This window comes from Scyliorhinus torazame, chromosome 9, assembly GCF_047496885.1.
Source record: "Scyliorhinus torazame isolate Kashiwa2021f chromosome 9, sScyTor2.1, whole genome shotgun sequence".
In the NCBI taxonomy this organism is placed as follows: domain Eukaryota; kingdom Metazoa; phylum Chordata; class Chondrichthyes; order Carcharhiniformes; family Scyliorhinidae; genus Scyliorhinus; species Scyliorhinus torazame.
Window position 1 is genome coordinate 159,974,409 of NC_092715.1, and position 17,711 is coordinate 159,992,119.

The following is a 17,711-nucleotide window of genomic DNA, read 5'->3' on the forward strand; positions in this document are numbered from 1 at the left end:
ACTGTCTTTGTGGAGTTTATACATTCTTCCCGTGTCTGCGTGGGTTTCCTCCAGGTGCTCTAGTTTCCTCCCACAGTCCATAGTTAGGTGGATTGGCCATGCTAAAATGCCCCTGGTGGGTGGGGTTGTGGAGATTGGGCTTAGGTGGGTTCCAAGGGTTGGTGCAGACCCGATGGGCCAAATGGCCTCCTTCTGCACTGTGGGGATTCTATGATTTTTCTATGATTCTATCTTTTCAACTTTGTGGCACTAATAAACTCTATCATATTGATACTCAAGGCACAGTTGTAAATAGCCCAGTATGGAACTTTACCTCTTTTTGAGTCAAAGAGAGCACGAAGAAATGATCTTGGACTGCATTGCAAAGCCGTACACATAATCAGCAGTAATAAATTTTAAATGTATTTTTGAAAAATGAAAAAGTCACTTTATTTCCCCTGTGCAACATCAACATGGAGAGTACTTACACCCAGGGCTCAAATGAAAAGCTTAGGGATTACGTTGAGATTCCCAGCTGAGCAGCTGCTGATACTGGCTATGCTTATCAGTTGGAGCTACCAAGTGGAGATGCAGAAAGGAAGGGGGCTTTGACGAGCAAATGCTTTGACATTCTTGTGCAATCTCTGAGCAGCCAGATACAGAGAAGCACTGGCAGAACAGGTTAGCTGCTGATTAATGTTCAGGTATGCAGAACCAATAAAAAAGTAAGGAATAGCATTTCGATGGCTTCAGCAACTTGGCTCCTGAGATATCAAGAATTAACTGCAACACCATTCCTGAAAACTGAAATTCCTCCATTCGATAACCATAGTACATTTCTGAGGATCTGCAGCATTTGGTCAGCAAAAGCACATTTGTTCTTCTAATAATCACAATATGAAGTAATGATTTGCACCTTTGTGCTGATTGTTTTTATTATCCATTTAGGTTTATGGAGATTTGGAAAATCATGGCTGGGATTCTCTGATCCTTGCCGGGTCGGAGAATCGGCAGAGGGGGGGCGCGAGAATAGCGCCACGCTGCTCCGACGCCGGGCCGCCGATTCTCTGGAGAATCAGCGCCAATCCCGCCTGCAGAGTCGCCACCGCGCCGGTCAGGGTCCGTTGAAAGTGGCCCCCTCGGCCCGCCGGCATGGGTTACGTATGGTCCTACCCGGCGGGACCTCGGAGTTCTGGTTGCGGGGGCCATCCTGGTGTGGCGGGGAGGGGGGGGGGAGGGGATCCGCCACTGTGGGGGGGCCTCCACGGTGGCCAGGCCCGCGATCGGGGCCTATCGACTGGCGGACAGGCTAATTCCGGGGCAGACTATGTTCCTCCGCGCCGGGCCCTTGTAGGCTCCGCCATATTGCACGGTGGGGTGGCGCGGAGACGGCAACCCACGCACATGCACAGACCCACGCCGGCCGTGTCACGCTGGCTTTCGAGCGCACAGCACTCCGGCGCCGCACTAGCCCTCGAGGAAGGGGTGAATGCCTGGGCCTGGAGGCCTGTTGACAGCAGCGTCGCTCACGCCCGTTTCGACGCCAGCGTCAAAACTTGCCCGGGATTTTGGAGAATCCCGGCCTATGTAGTTGCAGGGCCCTTAACAAAGCAGAGCTGGATGAATGCATGGTCAGGATAGGATTTAGGATTAGAGAGCTGTAAACATAGCTCAAGATAAAAGTTACTTCCTGAAATACAATGAATGCATCATTGGACAATGATTACGGATTACCGTGACAATTAATTTCATATCAACGAAAGTGTCTTCTTTGAAGTTAGATGGTTGGAATTTGGATCATTATGTTAATGCCCAATATTTATAACGTGAGGTCCAAATACAAACCATACAAAAATACAAACCCCAAAACAGGCTGTTTTCACTCCCTGGTTCCTAGTTCTGTAAAATTGGGCAGCCATAAGCTTCTTGCTGGCACTCGGGTAAGTATGGAGAAGCTACTGCTGGGAGGTTCTCACCAGGTCGGAGGGGGCAGGGGCACAGTGGTTGTCTGGGATATGGAGCCCTAAACATTTCTTGTAGAACCTGTAGGGGGACTCGTGATGGCATGGCAAAGGAAAGAATAAAAACTAACTGTTAGGGCCTCCTTACCTGTCTGTCAAGTCCAAAAGCTCTTTGGTCTGGCAGGAAAGCCAAAGCAGCCTCTCCACTAAAGCCTGATTTAAAATTGCACGCGGAATTCAGTAACATGAACAGACCCTGATATCCATATTTGTACGCACGACTCTGGCTTTTGCTGGGTTGCTTAACCATCCATCCAATCGGCTGCATAAAAATAGCAATTGATGAAATCTGTGTGGCTTGATGGGGGACAAGTCATCTCAGTCATTTTCACCAGATGTATGGTTAAAATTACTTCCTGGAACTGCACGTTTGCTGCCGGTCCATAGAAACATCAGAACATCTGCTTTAAAAAATGAAGCATTTGCTATGAAGGCCTTGATAGAAGCATTATGAATTCAGTAACCAAATGGAGTAATAAGCCTGCGATAATTACATTACTGCCAACTTATAGCAAACATTTGAGCATTAATCTTCATTAGCCTATAAAGGGTAGGTACAATGTACTTCATTATGTATAAAGTAAGTCAATGTTGTCACTCATAAAATGTTTATATGCTTGTTACATTAACTTCGGAAATAAAAGTGCGGCTCATTGCATAATGTTGGCTAATGTGAGTCATTCATGTTGCACTGTCACCGCATTCTGATTGCTTCAATTCCTCTAGTGATCTCAGATCAGCCCTTTGTATTCAGAGCTTAATACTTGAATAACTGAGAGACTGCAGATGTGCAGCAATACTCCGTGAGAGGTTTAACAGGCATTTGCAAGTGTGTTTGAAGGCCTGGGAGTTAACCAAGTGGGCTGATTTCAGCGACCCCTTCCTGCCTCTGACTGCTGATCCAGGGGGTGAGCTGAGTCTGATTGCAGCGGGAAGCCAATTAAAGTCATTGCTGTAGTTAAAAAGTGGCAATTTTCCCCCCAAAAGCGGCCTTTTCTTGCAACCATTTTGCTCTGCCTTCCTTTGAGGCATTCACCTCAGCAGCAGACTGACACTCCAGCTGTTGTGAAAGCTGCCCACATACAGCCTGAGTGGCCCTCCCTCCTCACATTTCTCACCATCCCTTATAAGACAGTGCATCCAAAGGCAGCTAGTTGCCTTATGGAAATTGACCCACATGTGCTGCTCTGACAGACAGATTACAAACCCATTAATTGTCCCAATGACTAGAAATTGTCCGGAAAACTCATCCGTCTGGATTTCAAAGTATATGTGTTCCAAAGATCCTGCATTACCCACAAGTCTCAAGTTTTGGACTTTTGCTCATAATTGATATGGGTGTGATAGTAGGGGTATTACGGTACCTGGTAATGCTGGAACACCATTGGTAGAAATTGTAGGCTTCCTATTGGTCAAGCTGTATGGTAGCTCCGCCCTGCTAGGCGGGTTATAAGAGCCCGTGCCGCCCCAGCAGCCTTCATTCTGTACCTGAGCTGCTGGGGGAAACAGCTAGCTTATTAAAGCCTTCAGTTGGACTACAACCTAGCTTTAGTGGTTATTGATCGTGCATCAATTTAATAAGCTAGATTTAAAAGGATGGAGCTCCGAATCAAGCTGCAGTGTCTGCAACTCAGCCCCCACGCGGCGAATTCAGCAGCAGTCTTCAAGCACTGGCTGGCGTGTTTTAAAGGATATCTCAGGACGGCCGAAAACACACCCATGGGAGAACAGAAAATGCAAGTCCTGCACTCGAGGGTGAGCCCGGAGATTTACACCCTCATCGAGGATGAGCCCGGAGATTTACACCCTCATCGAGGAAGCGGAAGATTTCAGTGCAGCAATAGAGCTGCTAAAAGGACATTATATTCGCCCGGTAAACCAGGTCTATGCCCGACATCTGCTAGCAACGAGGCGACAAATCCCTGGGGAATCGCTGGAAGAATTCTACCGTGCACTCCTGGTGTTGGGGAGAAAGTGCAGCTGCCCGCAAGTTTCGGCAAGCGAACACACTGAACTCTTGGTCCGGGACACTTTCTTGGCAGGTATGCTGTCCTCCCAAATCTGCCAGCGATTGCTGGAAAAAGACGCTCTAGGTCTCAAGGAGGCACGGGCCCTTGCAGGCTCCCTGGATGTGGCCTCCAGAAACGCCCGAGCTTACGTTCCCGACCGCGCGGCAGCCCCATGGGCAGCGTGGAAACCCCTCCGCAGCCGACCTCGAGATATCCCCCATCCCCCCACAAGCTTGTGCTGCAAGGCGGCCTGGCAACCCCGGGGGGCCCCGCTGCTACTTTTGCGGGCAGGCCAAGCACCCCCGCCAGCGCTGCCTGGCCCGCGCATCCACCTGCAAGGGATGCGGTAAAAAGGGCCATTTCTTGGTGATATGCCAGGCCCATGCGGTTGCCGCGGTCTCCGGCAGTGAATGCGGACCGCCACCATAAACCTCTCCACGGTCCCCGTGCGGCCAGTGGGCGCCGCCATGTTCCTACTCCAGGGCCATGTGCGGCCCCCGGGCGCCGCCATCTTGTCCCGCGGAGAGCTTAGATGGATGGACGCCGCCATTTTGTGCACCCCTAGCCATGTGTGACCAATGGGAGCCACCATCTTGGATGGACCTCCAGGACCCCAGCTCGGCTGACCACACACTGCCCGAAGAGAACACTCAACTGCTGCGATTAGCCTCGGTGACTCTGGATCAGTCCCGGCCTCGAACACTCTCAACTGCTACAACGACTGTATTTATCAACGGGCACGAGACGTCCTGCCAATCGACTCTGGGAGCACAGAGAGCTTCATACACCCTGACACGGTAAGGCGCTGTTCTCTCCTCGTCCCCCCCGTTTATCAAAAAATCTCCCTGGCCTCCGGTTCCCACTCAGTAGAGATAAAGCGGTTTTGTGAAGCAAACCTCACAGTCCAGGGAAGGGAGTTTAAAAATTACCGGCTCTACGTCCTTCCCCACCTCTGCTCGGCCACACTCCTAGGTTTAGACTTCCAGTGTAATCTCCAAAGTCTAACTTTCAAATTCGGCGGCCCTATACCCCCCCTCATTGTCTGCGGTCTCGCGACCCTTAAGGTTGACCCGCCTTCCCTGTTTGCGAACCTCACCCCGGATTGCAAACCCGTCGCCACCAGGAGCAGACGGTATAGTGCCCAGGACCGGATCTTTATCAGGTTAGAGGTCCAAAGGCTACTGAGGGAAGGAGTCATTGAAGCCAGCAACAGTCCCTGGAGGTCTCAAGTAGTGGCGGTAAAGACCGGGGAGAAGCATAGGATGGTCACCGACTACAGCCAGACCATCAACAGGTTTACGCAGCTGGACGTGTACCCTCTCCCCTGCATATCCGACATGGGAAACAGGATTGCGCATTACAAGTTCTTCTCCATGGTGGATCTTAAGTCCGCCTACCATCAGCTCCCCGTCTGCACTAGTGACCGCAAATACACTGCCTTCTAGGCAAATGGGCGGCTCTATCACTTCTTAAGGGTTCCCTTTGGTGTCACCAACGTAGTCTCGGTCTTCCAACGCGAGATAGACCGAATGGTTGACCGGTACGGTTTACGGGCAACATTCCCGTATCTCGATAATGTCACCATCTGCGGCCACGACCAGCAGGACCACGACACCAACCTCCGAAAATTCCTCCAGACCACAAAGATCCTTAACCTTACGAATAACAAGGATAAATGCATGTTTAGCACCGACCGCCTAACCATCCTCGGCTACGTAGTGCTAAATGAAGTTACAGGCCCCGACCCTGAGCGCATGCGCCCCCTTATGGAGTTCCCCCTCCCTCACTGCTCCAAGGCCCTGAAGCACTGCCTAGGGTTTTTCAGTTTTAACGTCCAGTGTGTCCCCAACTATGTGGACAAGGCCCGTCCCCTGATCCAATCCACAGCTTTTCCCCTGTCGATAGAGGCCCGCCAGGCCTTCAGCCGCATCGAAACAGACATTGCAAAGGCCACAATGCATGCCATCGACGAGTCCCTCCCCTCCAGGTCGAGAGCGACGCGTCTGACGTAGCTCTGGCGGCCACCCTCAACCAAGCGGACAGGCCCGTGGCCTTCTTCTCACGTACCCTCCATGCTTCCGAAATCCGCCACTCCTCAGTCGAAAAGGAGGCCCAGGCCATAGTAGAAGCTGTGCGACATTGGAGGCATTACCTGGCTGGCAGGAGATTCACTCTCCTCACTGACCAACGGTCGGTTGCTTTCATGTTCGATAATGCACAGCGGGGCAAGATAAAAAACAATAAGATCTTGCGGTGGAGGATCGAACTCTCCACCTACAACTATGAGATCTTGTATCGTCCCGGGAAGCTAAACGAGGCTCCTGACGTCCTGTCCCGCGGCACATGTGCCACCGCACAAGTGGACCGCCTACGAGCCCTCCATGAGGACCTCTGCCACCCGGGGGTCACTCGCTTTTTCCACTTTATCAAGACCCGCAACCTGCCCTACTCCACCGAGGAGGTCAGGACAGCCACCAGGGAATGCCAAATCTGCGTGGAGTGCAAACCGCACTTCCAGCGGCCAGAGAAAGCGCACCTGATAAAGGCTTCCCGTCCCTTTGAACGCCTCAGCATGGACTTCAAAGGCCCCCTCCCCTCCACCGACCGCAACACGTACTTCCTGAACGTGATTGACGAGTACTCCCATTTCCCATTCACCATCCCCTGCACCGACATGACCGCAACCACCATCATCAAGGCCCTCCATGGCATCTTTGCACTGTTCGGGTTCCCCGCCTACATACATAGTGATAGGGGGTCCTCCTATATGAGCGACGAACTGCGTCAATTCCTGCTCAGCAACGGCATCACCTTGAGCAGGACGACCAGTTACAACCCCCGGGGTAACAGACAGGTAGAGAGTGAGAACGGAACGGTCTGGAAGACTGTCCTACTGGCCCTACAGTCCAGGAATCTCCCAGTCTCCCACTGGCAGGAAGTCCTCCCGGATGCCCTCCACTCCATCCGGTCACTGCTTTGTACCACAACCAACCAGACACCTCACGAACGTCTCCTTGTCTTCCCCAGGGAGTCCTCCTCTCGGACCTTGCTCCCGACCTGGCTGGCAGCACGCACACCCCAGTCACCAGTCCCACCCTCCCCTCCACCAGGGCACCTTACAGGAGGATCGGTCCTTCCGCCGGCCCCGTCTAAGCCCCCCCACCCACCGACGCACTCCGCAGGCGCTCCCTTCCCAGGTCAACCGTTTACCCCACCAGCGCCGTCTAGGGGTGTCGAAGCTGCCACAGAGATCGAGGCCACGCTCCCGGAGTCACAGACGCCCGAGCCTCCACCGGAGTCACCACCGAAGCTCCGACGATCACAGCGGACGAACAGGGCCCCCCATTGACTGATTGCTTCATTTTAAATTGTAAATTTAAATCATAAATTGTAAATAGTTACTAGAATTGTAAATAGTTACAAAACGCTGTACGGAGGTATTACGGTACCTCCATAACTAATTCTACCACGTTGCCATGTTTGTAGTATCAGGCCACCACCCCCGCCGGACACTTTTTTAACAGGGGTTGAATGTGGTAGTAGAGGTATTACGGTACCTGGTAATGCTGGAACACCATTGGTAGAAATTGTATGGTTCCTATTGGTCAAGCTGTATGGTAGCTCCGCCCTGCTAGGCGGGGTATAAGAGCCCGTGCCACCCCAGCAGCCTTCATTTTGTACCTGAGCTGCTGGGGGAAACATCTAGCTTATTAAAGCCTTCAGTTGGACGACAACCTCGCTTTAGTGGTCATTGATCGTGCATCAATGGGCAGGATCAATGGGTTGATTTTTATACTTTGCAAACATTGGATAGTCAGCAGGTGGAGGGATTAAACACTTGCCCCAATATCATTAGCGAGACACCTCGGCCTAGAAATTTGGTAGTGTCCATATTCGGACACTTTTCTGCAGTCTGCACTGAGGAACTTGGGATTTTAGGTTTTGGACCTTATTATCATGTTGATGGCACATCAGCAGGAATCCACGCAGGTTCATGCACTAATTACCATGTGAGAAATTGAGTAAGATGGTGGGGCTCTGCAGTAGGAATGGCTGGGCCTCAGAGTGTGTTTAAAGGGGAGAAACATTTTCATCCAGATGGTGGCACTGTGGTTAGCACTGTGCCTCACAGCGCCAGCGACCCAGGTTCATCCGGCCTTGGGTGACTGTGTGGAATTTGCACTGTCTCCCCATGTCTGCGTAGGTTTCCTCCGGGTGCTCCAGTTTCCTCCCAAAGTCCAAAGGTGTGCAGGTTAAGTGGATTGGCCATGGTAAATTGCCCCTTGGTGTCCAAAGATGTGCAGATTAGGTGGGGTTATGGGGATAGGGTGGGGTAGTGGGCCTAGGTTGGGTGCTCTTTCGGAGGGTGCGGACTGGGCACCACGGGATCCGCGCATGCGCAGTGGCACTGGCGCAAACGCGCACATGCGCAGTGGCTTCCTTCAACGTGCCGGACCCGACGCAACATGGCGCAGAAAGGAGGCCGCCAGCTAGAGAGGCCGGCCCGCCGATCGGTGGGCCCCGATTGCGGGCCAGGCCACATCAGAGGCCCCCCTGGGGTCGGAGAATCGCGAGCCGGCGTCAGGGCGGCGTGGCACGATTTGCGCCGGTCGCGGGAATTCTCCGGCCTGGCCCCGGGCTGAGAGAATCCCGCCCTTTGTCTTTGGCTGACATGGCGGCTCATTTGGCCACTTATACAGGGTAAGGACTGAATATCGTGGGGTCCACACTCACTCCAGTGGTTTATGAGCGCAAGAAAGTGCGCCCTTACCTCATTGTTGTTTAAGGAAACGGTCCTCGCTTGTTGAGCCATGATTGGCTGCACTAGCTGCAGTTGGGATTGGCAGCATATTCTCCAAGTGATGTCTGGCGATTTGTGCACAGTACTGAGCAAATTTCCGGAGGTTTTCCAGCCTGATTTGGGTACCATTAAGGGGATCTTGGCCAAACTCCAGGTGGACCCGGAAGCCTAGCCACAATATTTTCATGCCCACCCGGTCTCCTATGCTATAGTGGAGAAGGTTGAGACAGAACCTGGGCGCTTGGAAAGTTTGGGCATTATTCGGCCTGTGCGTTTCGCTGATTGGGCGGTGCCGATGTCCAAGTCATGAAGCAGGGTAAGACAGTCCGCCTCTGTGGAAACTATAAATTGGCAGAGAACATGACTTTGAGACTGACCAGTACCCTTTACCCTGCATCAAGAATCTCTATGTAACATTGGCCAGTGGCTGTACATTCACAAAGTTGGACATGAGCAACTCTTATCTACAGCTGGAGCTCAATAAATCCTCACAGAAGTATGTCAAGAGTAATACGCATGAGGGACTCTCTGTGTACACCTGGCTTCTATTCAGAGTCTCCTCCATGTGCACAGTCTTCCAGCATGTCATGGAGGACATCCTGCCTGGATTCCCACAAATTCCATTTTTTTGGATGACGTGTTAGTCACAGGGGCCACAGAACAAGAACATTTACAGAACCTCGAGAAGATGTTGAAGTGGTTTCCCGAATATGGGGTCCACCTGCGCTGCAGATTATGCGTGATTCATGCGAAAGAAGTGGTATATCTCGGATATTGGCTGGACCGAGATGACCTGCACACGGTCGTCGAAATGTATGGGCAATCAAAATGGCCCCCACTCTGTGAGGTGCCACGGAACTTTGCTCTTCTTGGATTAGTGAATTATTATGTACGCTTTACTCCGAATTTGGCTACCGTCCTCGCCCCCCTCCCCTTCCACTTGCTCTTGGAAAAAGCTTGGACTTGGAGCAAGGCCCAGGATACAGCATTTAACAAGGTGAAGCAGCGGTTGTCTTCTTCAGGGGTGATGACACATTTTGACTCCTCAAAACCATTGTCCGTCACATGCGATGCTTCTCCTTATGACATTTTGGTAGTTTTGTTCCATCAAATGGACAACAGCCATGACTAGCTGATCCTCCATTTACCTCCAAGACACTGGCCGGCCGAGAGAAAATATGCCCAGATCGAAAAAGAAGGTCTGGCGGTCATTTCGGTGCAAAGCGATTTCATCAAAGTGTCTATGGCAGCCATTTTTTTATTGTCACCAATCACAAGCCATTGCTAAACCTCTTTCATGAAGACAAGGCAATCTTGCCAAAGCATCTGCAAGGTTTCAGTGCTGGTCTCTGTTATTGGCTGCTTACGAATACACTTCGAGCACCGCCCAGGGATCCAGATTGCACATGCTGATGCGTTGAGCCATCTTCCCTTGCAGGTCGAATCCGCGAAAACTCCTCCAGCGGACAAAGTGACTGCTGCCCTGAATTTCATGGACTCTTTGCCCATCACTGCCTCGTGTGTTTGTGGTTGGATGGAAGCTGACCCTGTACTTGCCAAAGTGCTGTACGGTGGACAGCATCGGCAACTATCAGGGGCGTTGAAGGCTTTCTCCTCAAAATTGTCGGAGTTGACCATGAAGGACAGCATCCTCCTGTGGGGCACCAGAGCTGTTGTCCCAGTGAATGGACAGGCAGCCGTGTTGAAGGACCTTCATAACAGACATCCTGGAGTGTCCAAAATGAAACTGCTGGCAAACATCTAAGTCTGGTAGCTGGGATTGGACACGGATATGAAATGAAATGAAAATCACTTATTGTCACAAGTAGGCTTCAAGTGAAGTTACTGTGAAAAGCCCCTAGTCGCCACATTCCGGTGCCTGTTCGGGGAGGCTGGTACAGGAATTGAACCGTGCTGCTGGCCTGCCTTGGTCTGCTTTCAAAGCCTGCAATTTAGCCCTGTGCTAAACCAGCCCCTTCATCGAGACATTCCCGTGACGGCACCCATGTCAGCGTGGGTTTCACCCCCACAATCCAAAGATGTGCAGGGCTGGTGGATTGGCCATGCTAAATTGCCCCTTAATTGGAAAAAAAATGAATTGGATACTTTAAATCTAAAAAAAAGAGGCAGTTGGTCTGGTAGGGCAAAGGAGCATTGGGAACATTATCAAAGGGGTGAGGAATAGCATCAAGGTAAAGGAGTGAACATTATGCTCAGCTTGTTGCCCTTAATATAACAAATACATTACTTTTTGTTATTTTCAGAGGTGCTTCCACCCCTGGTTCTGGCTGCTTCTTTCTCTATGCAGAAAAACATTGTAAAATAAATACTTTAGGAATGGGGCATTCAACCTGTGAACCTATTCCAGCATTCATATGGATCATGGTTGATCTGCATCACAGCAACATTCATATGGATCATGGTTGATCTGCATCACAGCAACATTCATATGGATCATGGTTGATCTGCATCACAGCAACATTCATATGGATCATGGTTGATCTGCATCACAGCAACATTCATATGGATCATGGTTGATCTGCATCACAGCAACATTCATATGGATCATGGTTGATCTGCATCACAGCAACATTTCCCAACTTTGTTTCACACCCCTTGATACTCTTACCCAACAAAAATATATCCATCTCCATTTTGAAAGCTCATGTAGTCCCAGCATCCACAAACATTGAGAAGATGTCCACCGACTGGCGCCCAAAACGGCGCAAATCAGTCGGGCATCGCGTCGCCCCAAGGTGCGGAATGCTCCGCATCTTGGGGGGCCGAGTCCCAACCTTAAGGGGCTAGGCCCGCGCCGGACTAATTTCCGCCCCGCCAGCTGGCGGGAAAGGCCTTTGGTGCCCCGCCAGCTGGCGCGGAAATGACATCTCCGGGCGCGCATGCGCGGGAGCGTTAGCGGCCGCTGACGGCATTCCCGCGCATGCGCAGTGGAGGGAGTCTCTTCTGCTTCCGCCATGGTGGAGACCGTGGCGAAGGCGGAAGGGAAAGAGTGCCCCCACGGCACAGGCCCGCCCGCGGATCGGTGGGCCCTGATCGCGGGCCAGGCCACCGTGGGGGCACCCCCCCCGGGGCCAGAATCCCCGCGCCCCCCCCAGGACCCCGGAGCCCGCCCGCGCCGCCTTGTCCCGCCGGTAAGGTAGGTGGTTTAATCTACGCCGGCGGGACAGGCATTTTAGCGGCGGGACTTCGGCCCATCCAGGCCGGTGAATCGCGGGGGTGGGGGCCCGCCAACCGGCGCGGCCCGATTCCCGCCCCCGGCGAATATCCGGTGTCGGAGAATTCGGCAACCGGCGGGGGCGGGATTCACGCCAGCCCCCGGCGATTCTCCGACCCGGCGGGGGGTCGGAGAATCTCGCCCCTGGTATCAGGTCAAATCACTTTGGATCAGCAACTTAGCTGGTCTTAGTGGACAGTAGAGTCGGTTTCGGTAACTCTGCACTGCTTATGTCTCTTTGAAGTTTATTGTATAAGAAGTACATTCATCTCTGTCGACTCACAAAATTAGAATTTTAAACATGTTCTATCCAAATCAACATTCCAATTGCAATTTGGAGTTAAACAAAAAATATGTTTGTTGCTGGTTTGTAGCTCTGAAACTGTTTCTGTGAATGAGCTGAAGGTTAATAATACTTCATGAACTCCTGATATAATCAAAGCACTGTGGTAATAAAGCTCAGGGTAAGCTAAAGATATATATACAGTTGAAACATGAGCTTAGGACAGTATTTCAGAGTCATGCATGTCTACATTGAAGGACGTTTACAGTTTTAAGATTGTCTCTACAATTTAACGAACCTTAAGGTTACCAAACCTCATCATGGTCATTCCTGGCGATTTAAACTCATGATGTTACGATCATATGACATCAGCAACTGTTATTTGTTATTTCTTTGAAGTTGTGTATCTTTCCACATGGTTTTGTGCCTGTGTGAGGGATCCTGAGGTCACCTGCAAGCAGGCAAAGAGAATCAAGGGTAGGCTAAAGAGGAAACATATAGAAGAGAAAGAGGAATTTGTGGGGGTGGGGGAAACCAAAGCTGGGGAGAACTTTTATTCCACTCATTTTTCTCATATAAAAGTTTCTAAAAATCTAGAAAACAAATATTTTTTTCAATATTAGAAATCTGCCTGGGGGCAGATTTGAACCAGTTAGGTAGGAATTGAAAATGCCTTGAGTTACTTACCTAAATTCCACCACTTCACTAAGCAGATGCAAGGACACCTTCCCAAAGCTCGAGATATATAGTCCAATGGCATTGTTCAGACCTCATGCCAACCTAGCACAGGAACTAACTACTCCCAGAGAAAGCCACAAATGTGTTTTTCTTTCCTCTGTGGGGACCAGGAGTAAGAATGCTTATTTTAACCCCATGAAGAAGCCTAGACTTCTCCAGATCCAGATAATCTCCCCCCTTTCCTGTACACAAAATTCCTTCATGAACAAAAATAACACAAGATAAATTTACAGTCCTAAGAAAGAATAATTAAGGATGATGTGTAGTCAAATTTTAACAAAAACTGATCTGTGTTTCCTAATATCAAGATTTTTTTATCTCAGGTGTATGTTGTCGTTGGTGTTGCAGCTCTGGCATGCACCGGACTGATACTAATGCTAATAATTCTCAAGTTTGGCAAACACTCCAAGTTTGGAATGAAAGGTAAGGAAGACACAATTTTGTTAAATTGACATGTTGTAAATAAAAGTTTATTCAAGCTGAATGGAGAGGTATTAATTCAGCCTGCAATTAATAATCACTAGATTGGGATTTAATAACTTCATTCAACTGATGGACTGTTATCAAACCAATATACCTCTGAACAATGTATCACACATTTTCAGTATAATCTCATAGGTGTTTTGAATTTCATGGAACGTTTTGCCAATTATGTCTGAATTTGTCTGTGTTATTTAATTCAAATGGAGGAGAAAAAATGTAAAATTCTGATGGAGTTTTAGGCAGATGCCCCTCCCTTTCCCCCCTGCTCATTTGTAATTTAAAAGATGGAATGGTTGTCTTACAATTGATAATGTACTTCATGATGATAATAATCAACAGAACTCAGTTGCTTCTGTTTTATGACTTTCATCACATCTTGCCCAGATTGGGACGTGCAACAGAAATAAATTGCGCTTCTTGGGGTACAATCGTGACTGGAAGAAGAGCATTCTGTGAGGGAAAGATATCACTAACTAAAAGGAAGAAAAGTGGAGGGGTCCCATTTATAAAATAACAGTTCAGTTCAATAAAACATTGCAACATTATCAAATGATTGGAAGATCATTTGGGCAGCACGGTAGCACAGTGATTAGCAATGTGGCTTCACAGCTCCAGGGACCCAGGTTCGATTCCTGGCTTGGGTCACTGTCTGTGCAGAGTCTGAATATTCTCCCCGTGTCTGCGTGGTTTTCCTCCGGGTGCTCTGGTTTCCTCCCACTCGTCCTGAAAGACGTGCTGTTAGATAATTTGGACATTCTGAATTCTCCCTCGGTGTACCCAAACAGGCGCCAGAATGTGGTGACTAGGGGCTTTTCACAGTATCTTCATTGCAATGCAAGCCTGCTTGTGACAATAAAGATTATTATTATTAAGATCCCCACGTAATAAAATCAACATGTTTCCTGTCCAGTGCCAGATAGTGTGGATTATTTTCACTTTGACTATCTTGGCTGGTTTCTATTGGTGGCTGTCCCCCGTACATCAAACTTGAAGACCTCGGGCAGGATTCTCCGCCAGCGGGATGTTCCATTTTGCCGGCAGCCTGGGGGTTTCCCGACGGCGTGGGGCTGCCCTACAATGGGAAACCCCATTGACCAGCCGGCGTAACAGAGCATCCCACTGGCGGGGTGAAGCAGAAATGTGGTGCAGCGAGTCGGAGCACCCTGCCCCACGTTCTTGTTTATAAGTTGCACCATGTGATAACCAACCTTTCTCCAGCTTACATCCTAACTTGTGCCCTTACACCCTCTGAATCTGCCCTCCTGTGCTTCAACTTTCTTCCCCATCATTATTGTTTGAAGGGATTTCAACTGACTCAGTCTTATTCTCTGAAATGTTTTCCCTTAAGCCCTGAATGTAGTGCTTACTTTTCTATTATGGTCTAAATGGAATGATACTCTGTGAGAGACACCAATTGAACCTTTAAAGATCCCTGGAAACAGTCTAATATAAAATAACATATTAATAATGTGGCACATGTGAGCTGAAATATTTCTTCTTTGTGACGAGGCACATCATCGGAGACTTGTTAGACGCCTGAGCAGGCAAAGATTCGTTCAGTTCACGTATCCAACAAGCCTATCTTTATGAAAGCCCTCATTTTGCATGAGATTGGCATCCTTTCATTTTCTGGATGCTGTCCTGCAACTATCCAATGTGCATATTCAAGCATGACAATGACCCACAGGCAGTAAAAACAGAACTCAGCAGGATCATTTGAAATTCATGCTGAGTACAAACAGACCAATATTTCAAGGTGCATGGTTGGAGTCCGGAATTGATGGAGAAGGCATACATGTTCTTGAAAGGCAGAGAAGGTTTGTTTAAGTTTACTTTATGATCTCAAGTTATTTAAAACCCCAGTTTTTAAAGATAAAAAAAAAAACAGATGAAGATATTAGATGGAGTAAAGAAAAAGCAAAATCCACTGTTGGAATGCATTGATTGACAGACAATATTGGGTAGTTTAGAAAAAAAGATTACCATCTGATCCTGCAGTTACAGAAAAACTTCATTGATAGAATTTCCCAAGGGCTCTTGTTCTAACTGAGCCCATGATGAATGTTTGGCTGAGTTTCAAAAGCTCTGAAAATACTTATCTCAGCTGGGGAACTTGGTTCACATTTTGATAGTTTTAAGAGGTTATTAACAGATTAGTTGTCTTTGATGTTGTTATCGAATAAGGGATTTAAAATCTTTGAATGAGTTTCATAAATTAACGTCTTTTTCAGTATCAACTGTGTGTTAGTGAGAGCTCTCTTACATTGTTAGAAGTTTAAGTTGTGCTAATTTCCACAAAGCTCCCATGATTCGCCCATAATGGATACTGGATGAGTGGCTGTGGAGGTGGAATGGGAGTTATGAGGTTGTTATGGAGGTAGAAAGAGAGTAAAAGGTGGCATGGGAGCACAACTATTAGAATAACGGAACACCTGCACCCCAGAAGGAATATTTCTTGATTGAATGCTCAGGCTGTCTGATTTCAAAATGTTTTCCAACATAAGTTAAGTGATTTCACGTGTTTGTAGTTCACAGTTTTTAAACTTCAAAGGGCCTGGATGATTGACACTTTTATTAGCTTGCCATCCAGATTTTTGTTTCATAGAAGAAAGTGATCAATGGATTGCATTTGTCAAAGCTTTTTAAAAAATACATGACAACTTACACTGTGGCATAGTGTTCATTGGTTCCAGAAAGTTTATGGTTGGTTAGTGGACATGAAAATACCAGAGACTGGCATAGGGAGCATCGGGGGCCTGAGGGGATGGGTGGAAGGGCATAGCTTGGCATAGGAGGCATTAAGGGACACGGGGTGTGGTTGTAAAGGCAAAGCTTCTTATAAGGGGATGGGTGGAAGGGCAGCGCCTGGCATAGGTCATTAGGGGACATTGGTAGCGGTGGAGTTCGTGAGATGGCATGGATAGGGCATGGGGACTGTTTGGAGAGTGAAGGGAGTGTGAGGGGTAAGGACTGGTGGGCTTTTGTGTTTTTTTTTCATTGGGACGCAGATACTGAGGTGGACCTTTTAAACAGCTCATCTCATCACACAACAGGCCTGGTGGCTGCCTCTGTGCTTCTTCCTGTGTCTGCTGGTCCAACTTCAGCTCGGACCTACCTCCCAACAATGAAGATCCCACGTTGGCGCGCACTTTCTCCTGAGGTGAGCGGGCCAAGCTAGGTATTTTCCCCACTCCCATCCACCCCACCCAGCCTGAGGATGAAAATCCAAGCCTGCAGGTCAATTTGTAATTGATGGTTAAGAGATGTTGAGTGATGATTCTCCATTCAGCTTTCCCTCCTGACAGGAAGGAAGCATTTGGTCTTCAATCTGTGCCTCCTCTCTTCTATTTGGTTGAGATCAAAGCTTTTTGAGAAATTCTAATGGCTGCTTGAAGCACTGTTTACATAACTTATAGCAAGGATCTATTTATTTATATAGTTGACATTAAGACATCAGGAAATTAACTTTTCTCTCTCTTCCTTCTATCCTTATGAACCATTAAAACAATCATTTAAAATTAATAAATTGTGAACAAAATGTTACTTTTGAGTTAATTAGCAAGAAATAAAATTATCAGTTGAACTAAGAAATAGATTTATTCATAATAAAGAGGTAATAGAAAGGGTGGAACTTGGAACAATCAGCATCAATGGGGAAACGGTACTCAACAAACTGTTGAGATTGAGGGCAGATAGGTCCCCAGGGCCTGATGGCCTACATCCTAGGATATTAAAGGAAGTGGCAGCAGAGATAGTGGATCCATTGGTTATAAAATTCCAAAATTCCATGGACACGGGAAAGGTTCCAGTGGATTGGAAAAATGCTAACATAACGCCCTTATTCAAAAAGGGAGGGAGGCAGAATGAGGGAAATTACAGACCAGTTAGTTTAATATCTGATGTTGGAAAATTGTTAGACTAAATTGTCATGGACGTAATATCAGGACATTTGGAAAGCCAAAGCGCTATCCATCAGAGTCAGCATAGTTTAATGAAGGGCAAATCATGTTTGACTAATTTGCTTGAGTTCTTCGAAGATGTAACAAGCAAAGTGGATAATGGGGATCCTGTAGATGTTGTATACCTGGACTTCCAGAAGGCGTTTAATAAGGTGTCGCACAGAAGGTTAACTCACATGGTGAGGTCACATGATTTAGGAGTA

General features: G+C 48.5%; 1 protein-coding gene across 3 annotated transcripts in view; it reads left to right on the plus strand.

Annotated features, from left to right (window-relative positions):
* ntrk2a (neurotrophic tyrosine kinase, receptor, type 2a) overlaps positions 1 to 17,711 on the plus strand; it is a 358,867-nt gene that overhangs the window by 142,471 nt on the left and 198,685 nt on the right. For all 3 annotated transcript variants that reach the window (XM_072516690.1, XM_072516692.1, XM_072516693.1), the window contains exon 11: positions 13,390 to 13,489. In XM_072516690.1, coding sequence (XP_072372791.1) covers positions 13,390 to 13,489 — 100 coding nt within the window. The remainder of the gene's footprint in view (positions 1 to 13,389; positions 13,490 to 17,711) is intronic.